This window comes from Cydia pomonella, chromosome 16 (genome assembly GCF_033807575.1).
Source record: "Cydia pomonella isolate Wapato2018A chromosome 16, ilCydPomo1, whole genome shotgun sequence".
Taxonomy (NCBI): Eukaryota; Metazoa; Arthropoda; class Insecta; order Lepidoptera; family Tortricidae; genus Cydia; species Cydia pomonella.
The window spans coordinates 15,843,655-15,869,202 of record NC_084718.1 but is presented as its reverse complement, the minus strand read 5'-3'; the positions used below and the strand labels follow the sequence as shown (position 1 = coordinate 15,869,202).

The 25,548-nt window shown below is 36.7% G+C and overlaps 1 protein-coding gene across 1 annotated transcript in view; it reads left to right on the top strand.

Annotated features, from left to right (window-relative positions):
• LOC133526637 (dorsal root ganglia homeobox protein) overlaps positions 1-25,548 on the top strand; it is a 99,698-nt gene that overhangs the window by 40,353 nt on the left and 33,797 nt on the right. Inside the window, exons 6-8 of the mRNA XM_061863329.1 lie at positions 12,862-12,975; positions 13,418-13,557; positions 14,099-14,206. Coding sequence (XP_061719313.1) covers positions 12,862-12,975; positions 13,418-13,557; positions 14,099-14,206 — 362 coding nt within the window. The remainder of the gene's footprint in view (positions 1-12,861; positions 12,976-13,417; positions 13,558-14,098; positions 14,207-25,548) is intronic.

The following is a 25,548-nucleotide window of genomic DNA, read 5'->3' as shown; positions in this document are numbered from 1 at the left end:
ATGTTAAAGACCAACGATAATAATGATTTTTACTATTTCTAACTTATTATCAGTACATTATCTGATTAGCAGGGCCCGTACCTTTCATGCCGTTGACAGAAAAATGACGTCACGCTACATAGAGTATGATTCCAATTATTTTCGTAATAATTAATCATTTATCAACCTCTTTAGGTAAGTTATACATATACTTGACAATCAGAACAGAAACGTCTAACTGATATTCAACTTTTGTCACTCAAATAAATAATAGATTATTAATTTATTAAATAATACATATTTTTGATTTTTAACAGCGTAACAAGCTTTTATTCTCTTAACAAGTATTTATTTTGATACCCGTCAATAAGTAAGTTATCTAAATTTGTAGTATTGTAAAACAACTCCCTGTAGGTATGTTAAATTACGTCATTTTTGCGTCAACGGCATGAAAAGTACCTACGGGCCCTGCTGATTAGTAGTAATTAATAAGTGATTTAAAACACGCACTAAAACTGCGAGAGTGAGTTTAGTAAGTATGCTCCCCTACACCAACCCTGCTCCAACGATAATGCCAAAAACAAAGGCCGATAATGCTGGTAACCCTAAGAGCTGGTAATATAATTGAGTCGGCTTTCAATTTGATTCGCATCCTCGTCCGGCGGGAGTGTCGGTGATAATTCGCCCGAAAAATATAAAAAGGAAGCTTTGGGAGCAGCTGTCAGAGATATTGGATTACCGCGAGGCTGCGGTGGTGTGTGGAACATACCTTTTTAGTGGGTTTTGACCGTATTGAATTTTCACTGCGACAGATTGGATGGGAACTGTCCCATAACATACCTATAGGTAAACTACATTCAGACGGGCTTAAAAATAGGAAACCATTGACTAAACTGGGAATCAGATTTTAAAACCGGGAAGCCACTACAAGCTTATTGATTGGTGTGAGCAGGACTAAGCCTACACAATCATTCACCATCATATTTAAGTAAAACAATCACATTTTTTCCATTTTTTTTTACTTTTTGGGAATGTCAAATGTTATCTACAATCATGGACACACTACAACAGTTAATATTTACTGGTAAGATACAGTTGCTTTTAACTTATCTACTGAATGCGCAGGCGTGATCCTGCGCTGGCAGCATGGTTCCATTTTTATCACTTGTCACTATGACCGTCGCTTTCGCACTTACATACTTGTTAGAACATGACAGGCATGGTGACAAATGATAAAGAGCCGACCATCTTAGCCCTACTGCTCACTTCTCCTGAATCAATCTGTATATAATTACAAAAAATATATTTACGAGTATATAGGTATCTTTCTCGTTTTCGTCTCCTTATATGTAGGCATTATGCATATAAGCTCGATAGAGTTCGACCAAGACAATCCGGCAACAAGTGTTATTTTAAACGTCAAAATTCTATGCACTTATAACGTATAAATAACACTTGCACTGCGCGTGCTATGAAAATCGTTGCAGGCGTGTCTTGGTGTAACTTTACTCACAGTTTAAGTTCAGGTCGTGACACCGCCGTACAAACACAAATTTTATGTACCTTAATACTGAATAAAATACTTTTTACCGTTACACTACTGTACCAAGTTAGTAAATGTTTTGAATGTTATTATCATCCAAAATTAGACAATGTTTTTTTTTTTTTTTACAAACAATTAAAATTGCATTAAGGGTTAATGCTTTAAACATTTCCATATGAGCCTATCGAACAAAGCAGTAAATTTTACTGTTCGAAAAACAGTTGAAGCATTACAGTGAATTTTACTGTTTGGAGTATTACGTTAATGATATTTTTTTCAATACTTAGAAATTTTCAAGCAGGTAACGTTACTGTATTGTAGTTAATTGTTTTTCAAACATTTGTTGATATTGTATAAAGAAGTGAATCTTAATGAAAATCACTTTAATGTGTGCTCGATAGATCATATTTTTTACAGTGTATCTATTAATAGACAGACAGAGATAAACCTATGTAAAACACACCTATCAAAATGTGTTTCATTGAACTCAATCACTCCAAAAGTGGCGTAAAAGATTTCTTACCATTAAATTTCTTTGAAAAATCACACTTCAGCCGTCACTCGTAATTATTTAAAACAAAGGAACTTATTCAATACGACTTTGATATAGAGTCCTCGAGTCTTTAAAACAATGATCACGGCAAACAAGGAATTACGAGGACAATGGTGCTTGTGTCATCCCTACCGACCGTGAGGCTTGCGTGAGGTTAACTTCTTTTAAAATACACGGGAAAAACCACCTAATCCTAATCATGACAAAGTTCAAAATTAAATGCACATATTTCACGGCAGAGGCCAAAGTGATTGCAACATCCATAACGTCTGTTCTTTACCAACATTCGCTGTTTCTATTGCACATTACGTTCAAAACTGAAGTGTGAAAGAGATGATACAAGACTTTTTCGTTTTTTAGAGGTAGGTGTAGATATAGGGTTTTTGCTAGCGGCTCCGTCTGTCGTACTTTCAAATAGAGAGCCCTCACGAATTCGGCAGAAGTGTTGTAATATCACTTACTTTGAAAGAACTTAAAAGTAGCTTTAAATTAAAGCACATACGTCATTTTCAATTGAAATGGTTGTACAGCGTAATGCATTGTAGAATTTGCGACGCTTTTGAAATAATTGCTTGTTAAAATGTTAGTTTGGAGTGTTTGCGCTGTTGAAGTGTATTGTGATTTTTGAAGAGCTTTTAAACATTGTTTTAGTAATTATATTGGTTCAAGAACATTTAGGCATTATGTAGATTGTATAATTTATTTAGTGACCGTGATTTAAAAAATTCCTAATAAATAAATAAATTAAGAAATATTAGTTATTTGTTGTAAAACCTGAAATTGTAGACTTAAATTTAATGGTTACATATGTCGGTCTAAGATCTTTTTCATCTGTGGATAAGAAATATATAAATTCAGCTTACCCTTTTCGACCCCCTACATTTACCCCTAAAATAATAAATTAGGTAAGTGGCGTTGACTTATTTACAATATATTAATGGTGTAGTTGCTTCAAATTTTAGTTATCTACGTCAAACGGTCTTTGAGAAAAACGTATTTAACCGATTTTCAAGACCGAAGTGATCCGTGAACAAAGTTTTGTACGGAGCACTCAAAATTAGAAACACTACTAGGACTTTTCTAGATACACGTTTAATTCGTATTAACCTATATTCAAAAACCAGAATCACTTATATCCAACATCGTCTTACTCACGATTAAAAAAAAACGAATCACCATTAAATCACCCGGTGTGGTGTCACATTTCAATTTGCCTGGCTAATTCGCCCCCCGCGGCCGTGGTAACCCTAGCGCCGTGTGACACTGGCTAACGATGCGACACCGACTGCTGCATATCTGTACGACTACCACGAGCTTGTCACTGATCTGACACTGACATATTCGCTAACGTTTAATGAAGGACTAACTACCTACAAACAGGAAAATGAGAGCAATTGGTCCTTTGCAAAAAAATCTAATAAAGAAATTTAACAAAAGCTTGTGAAGAAAATAAAACAAAAACAAGCACCGCGCCCTCCAAATGGGGGTTGTCACTTCACTACGTCAATCAGTCCGCGTTGGAATCACACCCAGTGGAAGACGCCACTTTATTGTGACGTGTTTAATTGCTTGTAACGCACACAAATATAGTTTTTGTGATATCTTTTTGAATCATATATTTATAGACGGATTTATGTACGTATAAAGATTCTAAGGGATGACGGTGTATAATTTTAACCCTGAAATTCATACATGTATTAACTACCTACCGCCTGCCGATGTAGTTTTAGCCTGTATAGAAATTGAAGAGATTTGTAATGATAACCATCGAATATAACCTATTAACCTTTTAACCGCCGTAGTCTGATATATAAAACATACAATATCCAGCTCATTTCGCCACAGTTTGATAAATAAGACAAAACGTCGTATAACTTTTGACGACCAGTTTGGCCTAGTGGGTAGTGACCCTGCCTACAAAGCTGATGGTCTCGGGTTCAAATCCTGGTAAGGGCATGTATTCGTGCGATGAGCAGCGATGTTTGTTCCTGAGTCATGGGTGTTTTCTATGTATTTAAGTATTTATAAATATTTATATATTATATATATCGTTGTCTAAGTACCCTCAACCCAAGCCTTATTGAGCTTACTGTGGGACTTAATCAATTTGTGTAATAATGTCCTATTATATTTATTTTTATTTATTTTATTTTAACTTCGTACCGGCGGCGACACGAGCACGCTCGATGAAAAATTCTAAGCGGTTAAAAGGTTAAGGGAAAATTGAAATAATCAATTATCTCAAGGGAAAACTAACACCCTTTTTGCCCGGCATTCACAGAGATGTGACTAATTCGAAACACTTGTATTTAAAATGAAAATACAAAATGCAAAATACCTATTTTGTATTTAAATTGATAGATAGAATACTCTTTATCGGCACACCTCAGTAAAAGATACAGAAAAAACCTTTTGAAGAAAACTATTTTGTATTTTATTTTGGGACCTATTTTATTTTTTCAAAATACAAAATACTGTTAAGTAGGTAGGAGTTACAATATCTTTTAATGTTACAATCCTTGAAACTCTGTCATTCTTTTAAAATGGAACTGGTGAATCTGTTTACTAACGCCGCACATGATCACAAGCGTCCATTCAACCGGTGAAAATGAGGAAGCAACACGAAATTTGCACTGTAGATGATTGATTGACACACTATTTTTAAAGAATAAAGAAAGCCTTTCCAACTTGGAAATCCCTAGTTATACTTTCTAATTCAGACTATTCAGGTATTCACTATTCAAGAGTACTTTTTATCGCAATTATTTGAATTTTAAAAAAGTATTTTGAAAATACCTATTTTTATTTAGTGTTTTAAATACAAATTTAAAAACTATTTTGTATTTTGCATTTGAAATAGTGTATCAAGAAAGTATTTTGTATTTAAATACTTTTTATTAAATATTTTTCACATCTCTGGGTATTCGTGTGTAACATCCATCGTATCTTATTATTTTAAAGTTGCTGAAACTTATCGAGTCTTATAGGTATCGATACTTTTCGACTTGCGTTGTCGATGTACGATTGCCATTTTGGCTAGCCCCCCAGGTCACATATACGATGAACAACATGTCACGGAATAACAAAGGGATATTTCAATTAGTGCGAGTATTTTTTTCGTTCCGATAGCAGGTTCAACAACCCACTGTAAGATTGACCAAACAGGCAAGATATTTAGATGAAGCATCTAGCTAAATACCTACGTATTCAGCTTAAAGTGGTGATATATTATAACGTGTATTCATTCACTACTTTTTTTCAATTAGTATTCTGTGTACCCGTCTGTAGGTATAATCATTCACCGCAAGGTTCTTCTGCCAACATTAGGAACCAAATGATCATGGAAAGTAACAAATATCGAGAACATACTCAATTCCTTACAATATTAATGCGCAAGTTGGTGTTAAGTTTTTCATCACATGATTAAGGGCAAATTGCCCCCCTCTCCCCTTTGCCCCCTCCACCCTCCGTTCTTGGGATCCGGCAAATCCTCGGTTATCCTCGCTAAGACCCGGAGAGCTTTCTTAGAGACTAAGAAATCAAATATGGGGTTTGGATATGGCATATACACATTTTAGTTACAACGGTCTAATAATTGACATGATACTTATATCCTAAATCTAATCGATTTTTCATTTCAAATTGATTTACTGATTAGAAGAAAATATGAAAACTATCATACTTAAATAATGGACTATGGGTTTCAGACTAGCGTTTTATACGTGTTTACGCGTACGAGCGTGTGAGCTCGTATATACCAAAGTAGGGAAAAAGTAACGCGCGCGTAAGTTCGTAAAAATCAAATGTATGGAAATGTGACGCGCATGTAAGCTCGTAACGCCGAAACGACCGTATACGTGCAGAAAAATATGCTTAACTGTCTGTGTGTCCGTTCATGTTTTGCTAGACTTTGACTTCAAATGGATGAAATTTTTAGATCAAATGTCTCGTGAAGAATGGTGGATTAAGAACCGTCTCGTTTTAAGCCAGGCTCTGGCCAGATGAACATGTAAAAAAACTGGTCAAAAAAATTCTGTGAAATTAATTGCATCTTATGAAAATTAAAGAATAGGTAGCATAAAAAGGATGAAAAAAACTTGTGACACGATTTGCTGGCCAAGATCTGTTTAACTGCCATATTTCGCAGTTAAAATTGCATATTTTTTGTCTTTTTGTTTTCACACTGTCAATAGAAAATATCACTCATTATCTTCTCTCACTGATTCCCACATCCTCGCCAAGTAATTAGATTCCACGCGGAGTGGTGTAATTCTCACAAAATGGAAGATGTATCGCATCTAACCTGTTTTGGCAAATTATCTCGTGGATTATTCACCGTCTCGCGGGACTTGGCTTCAGCCCGACCGCGTTTTAAAAACGCGCTTTGATCTTGTTGCGTTTAGAAGCTTTAAATCCTTTAAATACTTTGATAACTTTAAGTGCTTGCTTAATGCTAAATATACACGTAAGACAATGATTTCGATAAGTAGCGTAAATGTAAAAGAAAAAGCAATTTTCTGATCGGAATTACGGTCGTGTCTTTTGTACACACATAATTTAAAATAAAAAACCGATCAAGTGCGAGTTCGTTTACCTTGCGCACCGAGGGTTCCGTACAAACTTTCGATTTTCTCATGAAAGACTTTTGACCAAAAGTATACCTACTATTAGTATAATTGTGTACAGCGACATCTATGGGTGAATTGGCTAATTTGTGCGATCTGTGTGTATGTTGGTTTTTCAGGGATAATTCTTTATCATTTGAACCGATTTCAATAATTTTTATTTTATTTGAAAGATGGTGCCTTTAGTGTAATATCATAGGAATTTCAACTATAATAAACACCCGCAAACGGGATTAAATTGCAAATTACAAAATGTTTTTTTTATTAAAAAAAAAAAGTTATCAAGATAGAGGTCTGATTTGACCTAGTAACTAGACTTTGAAATTTTGCCCCCTCTTTATATTGGGAATTTTCCATAATTAATGCAAATAAAAAAAAATTACACTTCCAATATGTTTGGGTTTGCGTTATTTATTACTATTCCAAATTTCAAATCGATAGTTTAAGGACTTCTCGAGATATTTAGCAATGTGACAGACGGACGGACGGACGGACGGACAGAGTCGCACCATAAGGGTTCCTTTTGTACCTTTTTGGTACGGAACACTAAAAACTAATACAAAGCCAATTAAACTAGACATTCAATATTAGGCTTACTACCTACTAAATAAATTGGATCTAAATCAGTTGAACCCTACAAAATTTCTCAAGAGAGCGTGAAATTGGCTGTCATTCTATTTCAGCTAGATCTTGCTTGAAATTTGAAATTAACAATTGTGTCGCTTCTCGAACTTGCATACAAAATTATAGCTAAGTATATTGTCTGAATTGTAGATAAATAGTTACTTAAATAACAAATTTATTTAGTATGTAATTAGATTGAATTAAAAAGTTATTAATAGGTTTCCCTTTAAAATTTAGGATAAGTAATATACTTAATTCTTCTAAACCACGCCTCGTCACGTCGATTCTAACCGTTTTCATCAATGTATAAGCAAAGCTGACACATGTAATTTCCATAGGAACATTCCACGTGTTTCAATTCTCTGTCGAATGCCAAGGGTGTGAAATTATATTTCTACACAGACCCACATCGGAGCCCTCCGTTCTAAAGGAACATCATATCACAGAGTTCCATTTTGTCAGCATATTTTCAGTAGTCATTAAGCTTTAACTTTCCCGTATGAAGTGTTTTAAAACATAAGCTGCGCTGACATAATTAGGCAGGTAGAAACTTTTAAGTAGGTGAGTGCAGAGACTTACGGTTCTAATGTGTGTTTAAAAGTTGTTTGGAATTCATTTTGTATGGTTAATCATGTGAAGCAGACGCTTTTAAGATGAAGGGTGTTTTTGCGTTTCGTCTTTTCGCTAATAGGAGTTAAAGATAGGAGAAAATTGTTTCAGACAACGTGGTTATTTACATGTCAGTATATTTTTTGTTACTGTTGCTGGATATCTTAGGAATCGTATGTAATAGATATATGACTTTAAAATATGTATAAACTAGCGACTCGCTCGGCTTCAGATGGGTTAAGAAATTATATACTTAAACCTTCCTCAAGAATCACTCTATTGATAGGTAAAAACCGCATGAAAATCCGCTCAGCAAGACGCGGTGGCGCGGTTTTATAAGGTGTAGTGATATACTTACAGGGTAGCACTTTCTAGTTATTATGTCTAAAGATATTATGTATATCAATAATTTCTACTTCATACTTGACAACAAATATATTTTCGTTATGATCACTATGATTCAGCCATTAATTTTTGATAAATGGGGTCTTTAACTTATTGTCCTTGTAGATCATTAGTAGGATAATAATGTTTAAAAATGCAAAAACCACATATACCACAAACCAATCCACTGAAAAATAAAAGAGGTGACAGTTCATTGTTGCAACATTGTTCCGAGCGCCCTTAAAACAGCTGAATAAAAGCTTCCATTCCCTTTATAGAGCCAGACAAAGGAACCAATTGCAGACCACCCGCTAAAGAGCCATTACACACTTCACACTGCACTAAACAATACATTTGTTATTATTTAACCCGGAGTAGCGAAACGCAAACAAACGAGCCAAACTGTAGGTAATTATGAGCCCCCTACAGTGAGAAACACCCCTTACTCAAGCGGCGGACCATACCAGTCTAAAAAGATACCTATGGGTCTTAAAACTGCCCCTCATTCTTTCTATAGCCGTCTACTTGCGAAGGGTGAGGGGGATCAATGTTAAATGGTTGCTTTAAGTTAAGAATGACAAGGTTGCAAGTTGACATGTATTTTTGATAGATTACAACCTTGTGAATTTTGGGGCGATTTCGTCGTTTAGTAAGCGTTGGTTTTCATTAAGTGATTGTTGTAAGATTAAATGGGCGAGAGCTAATTTGTTTGTAAATTGTTCGCTTAATTGTTGCTACTCGAGCTTGAAACTTATGGGTGAAGTGAAGTAATATTTAAGCTGCATGATTATTGGCTTCGCAGTTACTTTTTCATGGCACTAAATTTATGAAACAATACTCAAAAGTTATCAGAACGCGTCGCTTGTAATGTAGATTGTATAATAATGTTCATACACATTGTTATGCGTAATTTTTTAACTGCTCATGCATATTATTAAAGAGATTGATTGTAATAGAGAGGTAGTCTAAGAAAAAAACATGCCCCTTAGTTTGACATTCAAAACAGATGGCGCTGTACTGCGTCATATGTTTTTCGGTCACTGAATTGTCAAACGTCAAGTTTTGACACGAGATTGTCTTAGATTTTACGCATATTACTCAATCAATGTATCTATGATATTGTATTACAATATACATATGTGTGCACTTTATAGTTTGGGTAATTTTCTTATAAAATATGACAAATGCCAATAGAGGTTCTGGTAAATGTTCATTGCTTGGAATTAAGATTAAAAGAAAGTACAATTATTGGAAGAGCAGTTCTGCAAGTGCCTATCATATTATTTTATCCTGGTAAAAATAAAATAGTTTTGAATGTATAGCATTAAGTACGTTGATATTTGTTTACCTTAGAAATTCGGTACTTATTTCAATATAACATCTTTTATTCGGAGGCTTGCTGAATAATTTAATTTGTTAGAATTATGTTTTTTAATTGTTATTATTTCAATGATCAAAGCATCAAGTGTACCTAATTACGAGCACGGATGTATCTTATAATTGATATAATTATGCTCTCCTCCAACCGTCCTAGTCTGGGCCCGATCTGAAAACCAGCGCCGGGCATCTCTTTTTTATTATGTATTTGTTTTATTTTTTATGTATTATTTTATTTTATTTTCTTATGTACATATGTTTAATACGTGGCAATAAAACAATTCTTATTCTTAATTACCTCGATCGATCAATGAGAGACTTAGGTGCCATCAGTTTTCTATTTCATCGTATACGTATCTAATATTTATATACTCCAGAATTTTCTATTTTCACCTAAACATAATTATACATTTCTATAAATAAACTAACTAACACACTAGTTTTCACGTAAATTCAATTTTATAATAAATTGAAAGCCTGACACGAAAATAACCGTCTACTAATCCTAACATAATAACACCTCTATTATCACTAACATAATCAAAGAACATTATCGCCAACCCTGGCTAACATCGGACAAAAAAGTCCTCACACGCTGTAGGGGAGTTAGGGTTGCCGCTGAAATATTAATTCTACCCGTAACGATAAAAACTATTAGGAGGGAGAGGATTATGGGTGGATTATTATTTTAACGAAATTAGCTTACGATAGCCGAGGGACTTGGGATATGCATAGACTATGAGTACTATGACAGAACTGACAATTCACTGGCGAGTTGATGTTTTGCCATGATATCTTTATTAGTAAATATTAAACAAGTATGTACTCCTTAATATTTCTTTAAATTTTAATCACTTCAATTACCATGATAAAACGTATTGTATAGAGAATTTATGGTAAATTAGTAAATAAAAAATAACTTCCTGTTTAAGTAGCGATATATTCTTCTTAGAGCTTTTTACATTTGATCGTACAAACACGTCGCACCCTGGTAATATAAATACGAGCAAGATGCACAGGCGAATGATGTCAAAAATATAACAATTTGGAAAGAATCGGCCGCTAGACGAATCTGGATTTAATATTAATTCTGTCATCGCACAGCTACACATGCTGTAGTAATCACATCAGAACATGGGTAATTTCTGCTAACTCCCTTAGATTTTATATAATTTATACCCTGGCACGTCTGCGTCGCTCATCGCTGTGAGATTTCATAGCACTCACCCACTAGAGGGCTTATTAAAAGTAAATTGCGAAAATTGCAGTGCAAATGTGGCCCGGCGCTGTGTTCGGCTAACCAGCTTACCGCGGCCAACCTAACTTGATCTATCGTACCTTGGCCGTTACTTCTAATTATAGTTCAACTCTAATTGGTGATAAATTCCGAATGACCAATGCGTGACCTGTTACTCTGTATATTTTGTATGGAGTGGTAGCTCATTCATATTGGTCCTTAACTTTCGCACCCCTGTACTTTAGGGGTATATCAAAATGATATTTAATCTTTGAGTTATAACAAGGCAGCGTAGGGGTGGTAATACTGGTTGTGGAGTGGTGTTATTTTTGATATTTATGGGTCAAGATGAGGATAATCCTTGGATTTGGCTGGTAATGTGTTTGGGAGGATGATTTATCATTATTTGTTGCGTGATTCATTAGGTTACTTACACATTTGTTCATCGAAATCGAAGTTTAGGAATTAGTTTTGCCGTAATACAAGTAGATATAGTCGGACCAAGTTAGCTTTGTATGGTATTTGCAATGACAAAGTGAGGTATAATATCATTATTAATATTAAATTTGTTTGAAAATATGAATAAACGTCATATTTTCATAGAAATTGACACTCTCACCTCGTTCTGTTCAAATCGGCGTAAAGTAAGCTTAGACAGACTACCAAAAAGTGTGTATTACATATAGGTGAATACTGCATTGTAGGTTCTTTTTTTTGTAGGTACATCTACCTAAGTTGGCGAAACACAAGTTTAAGGAGATAAAGAGACAAATAATCGTGTTGTAACTATTTGAATAAAACTAACGACCCGCCCCAGCTTCACACGGGCCTCTCTGTTCCGCGGAATGTTCCCTGTATCTCTTAAGGATGACACACTAGAACGTTTTCTATAGATAAAAAAATACGTGTTGTTTTAATTACGTTTGATTTTCTTTCTTTACATAAATTTCTCCGCTTCTAACTAGTTTTTGTAGTAGAAGCTTGTAACATCGTTAACCAAATCGAGATTCTAAGTAAGTGGCCTTTTACTCGTACCTCATTATTTCTTAAGTATTATTTATCGCTTATTTCTTTATTATTTTTCTTCGACATTGCAACCCATATCATAGTCTTGGATTGGTAACTTTCGGAAAAGGTCGTTTATAATTTTATATCTATAAATGTAACTGGTATAAGACTTATTTAAATGTTAAAATACTGAACACCTAATTCTCAAGCGGGTCTATTATGTATAAGCCATTTCCGCTAGACTTGTGCCAGCTCCCCTGGCTGCAATGGAGCACTACTTCTAGATTAAGGATCCGTGTGAGGCCAGGGCCGGCCCCACATCGTGAAGAAGTCCCTATTCCTCCTGCCTGGAGCTTTATTCACCAACCCTAACAAAGCATTAGCTTAAAATTATATCGATATAATCCGTGGGCATCCTCTGACTCCTCTAAACGACTATGCACTATGCACATACTTGAGCGTGCCCTCGGCTCGTTCCCCTGTGACACGAATCGCCAGCGACGAGCATGCAATTACTGCACGTGCCTTCGGCTGGCACCGCATGACCTGTGCCCGCCCTCGGTGACTCGAACCTGTCCTTATCAACACGCACCTGCGCCCCCGGCGTACCGCCCGCTCTACCTGCACGCGCCCTCGCTCCGTGGGTTCGAATTCCGTGCCTTTTTCTACTGAAAGTTGGCTTGCCAGACTATATTAGTGTTTTATATTATTCTAACCCTGAATGCCTGTAAATGTGCCAACTTGTCTCCTCCCATATCACCTCTGAAAATAAAGCAACCTACCCCTGAACCCATCCTCCTTCCAGTTTATCTAAATAAACCCTGATCAGTTCCATACTCTTCCAAGCCACTGCTTCTGGAAGAGTATGTACCGCGACAAAGTAATACTTTGTATAATAAAGTTTATGTATAATTTGTATCAGGTGTGGTTCCAAAACCGGCGGGCGAAATGGCGGAAAGCGGAGCGGTTGAAGGAAGAGCAGCGGAAGCGGGAAGGTGTTGAAGTGCTTCCGAAGAGGGACCCTGCGGATGATAAGGTAACATATCAGAGACCCTGGAGTAAAGGATGACTCACGCTAGAACAATACGGATCTGGGCCGAGGTGTCCGACACTTCGTTTTCTATGGAAAGCCACTTCCCAGCCTCGGTGATCACGTGATAGGAACTTTTATAGAAAAAGGGGTGTCAGGCAGCTCGACCTGGACCCGGGCCGTTTTAAAGTAGGTCATCCTTAAGTCACTATAGAAATAATAATATTGGCGTATTTGTGAAGTTTAACTCGATCAAAATACCTTTTAGGTATTTTATTTATTAAACTCAAGGGGTCAGTAAGAATAACCTTTTACCAGCAGGAGAACAGTGAAATTAGATTAAGTATTATGGTAATACGTGTCTCTACTTATAGATATAGTACCCTTTTCGCAAACAACACCTGTTATCACTGCTTGGATTCGAATCTTATATTCCGGTATGTTCCAGGGTTCATCCGAATGCATGTCCCGCGGCTCCGCTGAAGCCTCCCCCGTGTCGGGCGTGGCGTCTCCCCGTGCCTCACCGCCGGTGACGCCGGGCTCGCCGCGTCGTTCACCGCACCGCTCGCCGCACCGCTCGCCCAACAGGTCACCGAGACCCGACAGGTCCTTTTATTAATTTATTTATATATTGAACCCACCTAGACCTCTCTCGTACACATGGTATTGCCCCGCGCCTTACCGTCCGTGACGCCGGGCTCGCCACGCTGCTCAGGCCGTGTAGCCAACGTGCCAATCGTTAACGCTCCGTGCAATATTACAATCTCTTTAGCAATAATACTGACTCAACTGACTATTGCTTGCTCCCAAATATATAGTTATGTACTTAGAATCAGTGACCGGAATAATACTTATTTGTTCTAGAAATCGATATACAGTTGTCAATGATTTTGTAGCCACACACAGAATCATTACATTTATGCAATTATCGCGCTTTGTAAATCAAGGTGAACCAGAAAATAAATATCATCAGAAAATTTGGGACTAAAATAATGGTCGTGATTATATATTCTAGAATCTAGATCATATTCTTGTGTCCTCGACTGGCTACTATTCTAGCCTTGTCGATGATATTTCTGTTAGCAGTACCACGTCAGAGACTCGATCACTAACTTACTGGTGTTATCAGGTCGGAGACCAGCTGCCCCTCGCCTGCGCCCTCCGTAGGCAGTGCAGGCTCCAGGGACGCGGCGCCGGAACCTCGGCCGCAGCACCACATCTTCTCGCCTTTCGACCAGTAAGTACCTTAAACTTAGTTATTATTTTTATTGAGTGTTTATTGTTTCCCACTACGGGGCAAAGACTTCCCTCTTTTCTTCCACTCGTCCCGGTTTTCAGCTACAACTGTCCAGTCTCTCAAAAAGGAGTCCGAGTTATCCTGCCATTGCCGTCGAGGTCTGCCGGATCCCCGGTTAGACTCACGGGGCACCCACTCCATGGTTATCTTGGCCCGCAAGCCGTTCGGTTAAACGAATCAGTATAGCCCTAGTCCTAGTTACCTACTCGTAAATATCTGATATGTTAGGCCGAAGGTAACTAGAAGCCCACAAAGAACCCAGCGCGTTTTGTGGCCTTCGAATTTTGCGTACCTAATATGTCACTGGTTAGATATATGGGTATACACATATTGTGACATTAGTCTTTACCTATTTTTGAGCAAAAATCGCTACGTGTGTGCTTTCCAGGAAAAGAAGAAACATTTACTTACGTTATTTAACCACATTTTTAACGAACATTAGCTACCTACTCTCATAATTTGATATAACTAGAAAATTAATTCTGTTCATATTCGTGTGACGTTCGTTCTTGGTGACAAAATTTACGTCTCTATCAATTTCTGCTGTCAATATCGATTGCATGGCAATCGATGATATAAGAAAATATGTATCTCAATCACTGATCGCAATAGTTACACCACTACGTTTCAGAAATCAAATTGACTGGCGGCAATTTTATAGCGCAGCGTTTACTTAGGTGATATTAAATAAAGCTGTTTATTTTTTACACTATGTACGTATTCCTCAATTTTCAAGTGTAATCAAAACTTGTTCTTATATTGCGTTGACAACTGATAAATCTGCAAAAAAAATAAAAAAAAAAAATGCTACCAACCAATAAATATTAAAAGTTATGATTATTCACCTAAAAATAGATGTTAAGATTTGTATGACTTTTAACGGTCCGAAACGAGCCATTAGTCAGTTGGTGGTCAGAAGGACAGGATACCCTTACAGGCAGAGTGGAACGTACACTGATATCACAATTATATCTAAATGACTTCATTTAATTATCGTGCATTTCACTTATAGGTACCTACTTGTCCGAAGGTTCATGTATTGGTGCGAGTGAGACGCACAGTAACTAACTGACATCAGAATGATAACATTTTGATGTCAGTATACGTTCGAATTGGCCTGACAGTATGAGCAATTAGCAATTAAGGCTACATGTGAGGTTTAATGAAAGATAATCGTATTGCGCGCGATGTTCGCTTGACTCACGCGTCTTGATGGAGTTTAGGAGAATTAGTGTTCATTATAAGCATGAGTAGAGGTCCTTGGTGAAATAAAGATATCTGTGATGGCTGTACGTTTTAGTGTTCAGTTTCAGTTTTAACTCTTGACGTGGCGTAGGTATACTTACTTTACTTTTTGCGTGACAGCTTTTATGTTTGATATGGCGTCGAAAAAGTTAATAAAATACTCCATTGTTCCTGACTAGGTAGTTACTTACTAACCTACGCATTTAAAAGTTGGCATATTTCACAATTATAAATATTCAGTGGTGAGGGGTGAACATTTTAGATCAGTTAAGGTATTACAAGCTAAGTAAGGATCTTACAAGGATGTTCCCAATAAAAAAATCATATTACAATATACTAGTTCCTAAGACTTCTAGATATAATTTAAAAAAATAATAAGTAGGTACTTAAGAGGCGGTAGGATAAATGTAGACATATTACTTATTCAATCTTTAATTGTCCTTGCTTCAAATGTAGGGTGCTTGTTCATTATACTCGTATCCATTCGGAATCACGATTGATCAAATGTACGTTAAACATATTGTAACAGATATCAGCCGCTACATTGATTGACAGTGATTTAATACCAATTGAAGTGATAACAACCGACCAATGAAGCTATTTGGGCTGCTGACCGTCAAATTGTTTAACCAAGTGCCGATGTGTTTTTTTTTTGTTTTTGTAATTTATTTGATTCCGGCACATTCAATAAACAAATGAATATTGAAGTACATATTCGTTAATAAATCACAATAATTGAATACGCTATTTCAGAAAAAATAGTACCTATGCATTCGGCTTTTGCCACGCCTAGGACAGGACAGGTTTGCTTGGCAACCGAATGAAAACTAAAGTAAAGTACGTCGGTTCTGCTATCTGACCTTCCAGCCCAAAAGAGAAATAAGGTTTTTTGAGTAATGTCCTGGTTTCCTCATGATGTTTTATGACTGAAGAGTTGTGCATTGATATTAGCTAGAAATATCCGATTTGCAAGAACAAAGTGATCTCATAAGACGGGCGCAAACAGTTTTGTGCGGAGCGAACCGAATCTATCATCCTCATAGCGATACGATGGAATGAAATTCACTTTCTCATCACATGTTAGATTAAACCTATTCGAATATACACGACGCTTACATGTAGATGTTAATGCCATGTTACGTTAAATGATTAACCCATCAGAATTCGCTAAACATGTAATCGAAACACATTACTCGCATAATTGGGTTTGATTGAGTATTAGTGTAACTAATCCAGCCGAGTGACAGATAACTGAAAACAGAATTATATTGCCTGTTGGTCTAAGTGAGGAGAAATCGGCGGGGCGGGATTATTCAGACTGCGTTTAAATTTATTTTTATTGAAGTATGATCAATTTAATAATGTATACTCTAGACTCTATTTAGGCGTTTGTTATGGCCTTCTTTCCTTAACAAAATGATGGTGGTCAAGATCATTTAATTAAGTACAAAAATAGTAATGTAAAAGAAAATTAACCGACCCATTCAACTTTATCAGGTTAAGCATTGATATTGCAATAGTACCTATAAGATGTACACTAGTGTGTGCGATAGCGACTGCCATATATACACCGTGTATTTTTTATAAAAATAAAAAAAGTTAAAAAAATTAAAAAAAAGTTTTTTTTTTTTATAATTTACTATACCATACAGTTTCCTTAAACGTACTTATCGATACCCCGAAGTTAACGGAATTCAATAAAAACACGGTGTATAATGATATTTTAACCTACCTTAATAGGAAAACGCAGATGGGCATATAGCTGTTAAAATGCAATTAGTAAAGGAAACAAAATGCTAATCCCATTCTCAGTATATTTCCACCAATTTTTTGTAGTTACTTGTAAAAAATATGTTGTTAGGTAATAAAGCTTTATTTTCGACTACTTACTTATAATATTTACTAAAACCTTAAATTAAGATCATTTCGTATATATTACTTTTTGAATTTAGTCGCTTATGCAATTTCGCTTTCGCTCGCCGCACACGCCTCAAATTCATCTTCGTTGTACAAGTAACTTGGAAGATTCCCCTAATCGAATTAACAGTTAATTGTCGATAATAATGATCCGGGGCTAACTCGGCTCCAATTGAGAAATTAACTTTGTGCTCGCTTTAATTATTTCCGACATCATTACTTAATCAAAGGAGATTGATTTCTGCTTTGTTCAAACGTGACCTAAGTGATTAACTAAAATGATTAAGGTTACAGTCGTCCAATTTAACCCAGGCCTGCCTTATTTCGGATGAATTGAATTGGAAGTAAGTTTTTGGCAAATAAATCATTTTTGGTCCAAGCTTTTAGCGCTGACTTAATTTTTTAATTTCTTTACACAATAATATTTACTTCTATAGTGTACACTTCCTAGATAGTAAGAACCTGAAAAACAAGATATTTTTTTGTTTTAGTTCGCTCACTTTAAACTTTAAAATAAGCCGAGGCCTATAAAACATTTTTTTTAAAATTACGAATACACTGTTGCTTCTCTGGTACAACGATATAGGCAATCACAGCATAGTAAATTATCTAGTTTTGCTTTGAAGAACTCGCATTTATGGCATTTTAGGTTTTTATTTATTGCTGACTGTATTTTTCGACTCAATCGGAAATCGGGAAGTGGGTCAAATTTAGCTACCAAGATTTGACCCACTTTAACAAAATAACATACATACTAACAGAATCGAATTCGAATTCGAGAATTTCTGTTTTGCCCTATAGTTGTCTGGTAGAGAATACCTTAAAGCATTAAGTCCGCCATTTGTGCTTATTTTTATTGCATTGCAGAAATTAATGCGTAATCTAGTTAGGTTACGCATTAATTTCTTCGTTGGTAACTGCAGATGTCAGACATTATGTATACATAGGACATCGAGACATTTCGGCCCAAACGCATGATATAGATGAATAATTGAATAAATAGAGGCGCTCCCCGGTCCGGATGTGTCCCGACTTACGGCACCGACTTATCGCCTCGCGTGGGATAGTCTGGCAGTGCCTTAATATTTCAGTAACATCGTCACTCTCATATTTTCGGTTATTACTTATAAATACGCAATAGCAATACACCTATTTCTGTATGTCTGCCAAAATTGCCACCCACACCACATCATGAAATTCTTAAGCTCGCGTTCGAAAATCAGTCCCCTATTTCTCAAATATCTATGACCAATGTTTCCCCGCGAGGCAAAGTAACTCCAGTTTACGGTACATTTGAACGATAGGAAATAAAATACATGTTTTGTTTCAGACTAGTTATACTCTTATGTCTATAGGTTGTTGTCAAGTAAATAGACATAAGATCAGAAGATTCATAACCCATTTACCCATAAGAAAATAACCATTTTAAACTTCCTAGATTACAGAGGCAGTGGCAGTGGAAAGATGGCAAATCATAAAATATAGGCCATGGCAACCGGGGTGAATAGGGATGGTGGGGGTGATTATCCTTATTCACCCCCGCCATCCCAATTCACCCCGGTTGGCGGAACATAAAGTTGACCACCACTTTATTTAACATCGTGTCTTTTTCTCGTGTCACATTTGGTTGGATAGTGGCCGAATCTTATTCGAAATGTAAAAAAGTATTTTTCTACTCGTCCACTGTAATGGTTGAATTACGAGTAAGATTTCGTATACCAAACTATAATTGCGTACTTTTCATGTATGGGCTCCCATCTCAACTATAAAATTTCTTTCGATATCGCGCGTTTATGTCTTTTTGTCTACTTGCCAATTTTCATTACTTATTTAGGTTTTATTGTAAAAAAATATATTTATATTTTTGATGATTCGTAGGAAAAGTATTGTATACAATAGTGATATAATCAAGCTTTTCAATCTCGTACCTCACTTAGGCAACTCAGCAAGCTTCGTTCCCTAATCGACTGAAAAGCTCTCTATTACATCACGATTGTATAAAATACTATATATGAATTATTTATTGACACGTTTAAGAAATTTAGCAATCTGAATTTTAAATTCAGAATTGGCCTCCAAGTAACATTGCTGATAAAAGTGATAGAAAGCAAATAAAAATTTACATCCTTGACATACAGCTTATTAAAAACATATTAATGTTAAATTGATTCATCTCGCTCTCGCTGATCAATAACGCGCATAACAAAGTAATTGCGGCAACGGGGTCGCCGCCCTTTGGGCTGTAACCCTAATAACAATACATTCTGCCGGGAATTTGGAACAAAAAGCGACGCGCGCGCATGCCTGGCCAATTACGTCTCTACTAATACTATTGACCACATGGAGCAGTGGTAGACCAAGAGGCATTATTCAGATTGTAATAACATGTTATGAACTTGACACTGACAGAACATATCCAAAAAAAAAGAAATAAAATTCACCTGTTGTTACAATCGGAATACGCCTCTAATATTTTGATTCCCAATAAAGAAATAAAATAAATATTATAGGATATTTTTACACAAATTGACTAAGCCCCACGGCACGGTGAGCTCAAGAAAGCTTGTATTGTGTGTACCCAGACAACAATATATAAATACTTAAATACATAGAAAACAACAATGACTCTCTGTGTTCATCAAACAAATAAATGCCCTTACCGGGACTAGAATCCACGACCATCGGCTTCATAGGCAGGGTCACTACCCACTAGGCCAGAGTGGTCGTCTGGATTAAAAAACGAGCTCTGAAGGGTCTCGCAAGCTAAGCTAATAAGAGGGATTTGGTTATACTTTTAAATGGAGTAGTGGCTGGACCTAAGAACACTGTATGCTTAATATCAGCCTTCGATCTTCTTTTGTTTCAGATTTATTCACAATAATGTTAAAAATCAAGGTAATTTTTAAACAAAAGATAAAGAGATAAAGATAAAGATAGTTTATTACTCAAGTAGGCATATTACAATGCGCTTATGAACGTCAAATAAACCTACACCGGCTCTAACCCTACACCTCTGACCCGAGAAGATTTAAATCCCCCCTCAATTGGAGGAGGGTATCCCAATAAAGACCGGCAAGAAACTCGGCGGGACACATCTTTTCAAAACATTACATCTTATAATTAACATGCATTAAATAAGAAAAAAATAACAATTTAGATTACTATACAAATCATGCAATTACATACAGTACCTACTTTTCTTTATAAAAATTTGATTTAAAAAAATATATGTATGTCATATCAAACCATACAAATACGTAGCTCTTTCAGAAAACATCGAATTCTTGCAAAAGGAAAAGAAAAATAGAATTAATAAAGAAATGAGAATATACATTATATAAATCTGACAGATTGCTATACCTACAAAAATATTTGATGTGCTTTCTTACCTGAGCTGTGTCACCTATACAATGATTTTACATATACACATAATACAATGATTTTAATTGCTTCTTGTTTTTACAGTTTCTGGTTTGGACCATGCATATTTATCTGTCAAGTAGTCCTCGACTCTGTAATAAGCAGTGATCGCTTTTTTGGATTCGACATGGGGTGAACGACCTCAATCATTATGTTAGTATGGATATGCCCCGGGAATCCGGGCTTTATGTTGTTAGAAAAGGCAAAAAAATACAATGTGTTTATTTTATTACACTTTAAAACATCTAAGTAGCTGATAGACGAGTACTTACTCACCGTTCTTTTGTATAAATCGAACAAGTGTTTACACTGACAGCTCATTTGCTGCCTCCAAAGCGGCACATTTTGTACCGTTTGGATAAAAGTTCGGCGAGTAAGTACGCGTATCTATCAGCTAATATATGGTTACTACGGGTTAATTGTTTGAATAAATGAATTCGTTATCAAAAAGTGAATTACACTTCTTTCAATTGAGAGGTAGTTTGAGAAAAACAATGTCCACAATGTCAAATGGTTTTATTGCTCACCAAAAATAATTAGAACTGAAATCCAGAGAAAATAATGAAATGTCAATGTCAAGATTTTGAAGTCTTCTTTCCATCATGACAGATATATAAGCGAATACTTTGTGGAGGTTTTAATATATTTTGCTTTAAATAAAATGTTGAGATTAGGAAAAAAATAGAAGTTTTTGTCTCAACTGGTTGCCATGTAAGAGCAAAAAATTCCTTAGAGATAATTTAAATCGTTTTATTTTTGTACGGTATCACGGGAAACTGTCGTATCTATATTAACTTTTCTACTTGATATCCCGTGAGGGAGAATCCAAATAACCGATCACTGGTAATAAGCCTTCTATATCAATGACTTTTTTAAGTAATTCTTAAGAGCTGAACTTTTTTTTTAGCTAAACCAAGCATGCGAGTGAAACCAAATAAATTCAGAATTGAGGAGGATAGAATGGGATTAATAATGTATATTTCTTTAATAATGTACAGACCTTCATGTCCTTAAACTTAGATGGAAAAAAAAATTCTTTCGCTTCATTTTTTCAAACAAATCCCTCGGCCTGCTAGACCCTTTTTTTTTTGACTTTTTTATTTTATCGAACTAAAACATAAACTCTCGAACTAAAAAAAATAGTTCACTATGCCTGCAATAAAAATCACTGAAATGAATGAAATGCACGTTTACACTTTATTGTACATAAGACAACCCGGACATACCCGCGTGACCGGTTGGCCTAGTGGGTAGTGACCCTGCCTACGAAGCTGATGGTCCCGGGTTCACATCCTGGTAAGGGCATTTATTCGTGTGATCAGTGCCGGATTTAGAGGTCTGGAGGCATCGGGCAATAAAGGAGTGGAGGCCCCCTGGCCCCAAATTTTATCCAAATAAAATGGTAAATTTACCGAATTCTCTATTGTGGGGGGCCCCTTTTTTATGGAGGCCCGGGGCAGTAGCCCCGGTTGCCCTCCCCTAAATCCGGCCCTGCGTGTGATGAACATGGATATTTGTTCCTGAGTCATGGGTGCTTTCTACGTATTTAAGTATTTATAAATATTTATATATTATATATATCGTTGTCTAAGTACCGTCAACACAAGCCTTATTGAGCTTACTGTGGGACTTAGTCAATTTGTGTAATAATGTCCTATAATATTTATTTATTCTTATTTATACCCGGGTCCTTACATTAGAGATGTGCGTTAGTATTAACAACCAAATTAGCTTGAACCGAAGACGGGTCAACAATTAAAGTCCGTGGTCGTACTCTTTGCATCAAAACGTCATAATTATCTATGCTTAAAATTAGTATTGGCCAATTGTTACTCGTACACAGAAGTTGTTTTTCATAAAAAGAAACAAACATTTCCCATACGGTCATCGCATTAGTCCCTTAAATTAAAAGCAGCATTTAACATGCGCGTGCGTTTCGCGACCACTGTTCTGTATCCTTACCATGAGTTTGACGGCAACTGCGTAAATTAACTCACAATACATCTCCCTTGTACTGACATTGGTGCAAGCGTGATGCACTGCGTTTGAGTGGGCGCAGTCGCTAGCCTACAAGTTCGCGTAAAACTCATGGTGAGGATACTGTTCAACCCCTTCGCCCGCATGCTGTAATTGCCCACATTAATATGACTAATAGGTTTATTCGGCCCGTGCCGATGGCACGCTGTAGGGCTACCATTGATTTGACCTTTGTGCTTTTGTTGTATGAAACGTGTGAGGTTTCGTTTTTTTTATCATGTACCTTTTATTTTAAAATTGATAGAATTGTGGCAATAGGTAAGGTTACATAATGATTTGTAATCATTAATAAAAGTTATGATAGGTAAATTATGAAAAACTAAAAACGGTTTCATTTGAATTTGCTTTACAATATGGATATAAAAATTATATTGTACCTATTTCATGCCCGTGAAGTTGACCACCCCAAATCGTTTGCCCGCAAATGGCATATCTATATCGTTTGTTCATCGTTAGTTCATGTTTGTTCAGTAGGTAAAATCGTAAGGACCCGATTTTAACATGCATTTTTTTTTAAAACAAAATGGGGTGGCTGTCTTCACGCTAGCCACCCCAAACCACTTTTTGTAATTTTTTTTGTCTAAATAGCAAGATTTTCGTTAGTTCATGATTATTCAGGCATTAAAATCGTAAGGACCCGATTCCTTAATTTTTTTTTCATTTTTTTTGTGGGGTGGCTGTCTTCACGCTAGCCACCCCAAACCACTTTTTGTAATTTTTTTTGGTATAGATAGATATTCGTTAGTTCATGTTCACGCTCCGTGGCGAACGAAACGCAACTGTCACAGTCGCACTAATGGAAGAGTGATAGAGAGAGATAGCTACGATACGTTGCCAGGCTACGCTCCGTAGCGTATCGTAGCGGCCAGTTACTAAAGGAAGGTGTAACAAGCTCTATATAGAAAGGCGACTGGGTCTTATTCTCACGTGGTCGTAACATTATAGATAACTTGCTTTTTATCATAAAGAGCTGGTTTAAATAAATACCCACAGTAAGCTCAATAAGGCTTATGTTGTGGGTATAGACGACGATATATATACTTAATAAATATATGTAGACAAAGACGCGTGCCTACGCGCGTAATGTTATGTTAGTAAAGGTTAGACTTGACAAACCTGCGCGTCATCGCGGATGACACGAACTATAGATGGTATATATAAATACTTAAATACATAGAATACATCCATAACTCAGGAACAAACATTTGTGATGAACACACAAATAAATACCCTTACCAGGATTGGCCCCGCTTGGTAGGCAGGGTCACTACGACTACGAGGCCGTATAAAGTTAAAAACGTTAAAAAAAGCCGTGGTTTGACTCGTCAGATCACTAGCCTATAGTACCACTCGTGTTGAAAGTGCTCCAAAGTGGCATTAAGCGGACAAAATCATTCAATTAGCTGTCTAACAGCGTTTAGCGTCCAACTTAAGTGCGTTAACGAGTGCACATGCGCTATTTCACAGTAACGCGATTACAGTCGGGCCAAGATAACTCTGTATGGCATTTTCTAATATATTTACGGACTCGTAAGTAGATACGCGGAGATGACGCGTTTGCGTTTGTTGTCATCGCATAAACAAGGCAGCCCATTCAAGTCAATTAGCGCTAGTTAATGAGTTAATGAAACGGTTGAGACTCCGGCCTTCCTGTGTCGCGTTTATATTGTCTCTGCTGCGGTTATTGCGTCTATGGTACAGTCGTAGAGAGCTTTAATGAAACCGTTGAGACTGGCTTTCCTGTGTCGCGTTTATATTGTTTCTATTACGGTTGTTGTGTCTATGGTACAGTCGTAGGAGCATTAATGAAACCGCTGAGACTCCAGCCTTCCTGTGTCGCGTTCATATTGTATCTGCTGCGGTTATTATGTCTATGGTGCAGTCGTAGAGAGGTTTAATGACACCGCTGAGACTCCAGCCTTCCTGTGTCGCGTTCATATTGTATCTGCTGCGGTTTTTATGTCTATGGTGCAGTCGTAGAGAGGTTTAATGACACCGCTGAGACTCCAGCCTTCCTGTGTCGCGTTCATATTGTATCTGCTGCGGTTATTATGTCTATGGTGCAGTCGTAGAGAGCTTTAATGACACCGTTGAGACTCCAGCCTTCCTGTGTCGCGTTCATATTGTATCTGCTGCGGTTTTTATGTCTATGGTGCAGTCGTAGAGAGGTTTAATGACACCGTTGAGACTCCAGCCTTCCTGTGTCGCGTTCATATTGTATCTGCTGCGGTTATTATGTCTATGGTGCAGTCGTAGAGAGCTTTAATGACACCGTTGAGACTCCGGCCTTCCTGAGTCGCGTTTATATTGTCTCTGCTGCGGTTATTGTGTCTATGGTACAGTCGTAGAGAGCTTTAATGAAACCGCTGAGACTCCAGCCTTCCTGTGTCGCGTTCATATTGTATCTGCTGCGGTTATTATGTCTATGGTGCAGTCGTAGAGAGCTTTAATGACACCGTTGAGACTCCAGCCTTCCTGTGTCGCGTTCATATTGTATCTGCTGCGGTTATTATGTCTATGGTGCAGTCGTAGAGAGCTTTAATGACACCGTTGAGACTCCGGCCTTCCTGAGTCGCGTTTATATTGTCTCTGCTGCGGTTATTGTGTCTATGGTACAGTCGTAGAGAGCTTTAATGAAACCGCTGAGACTCCAGCCTTCCTGT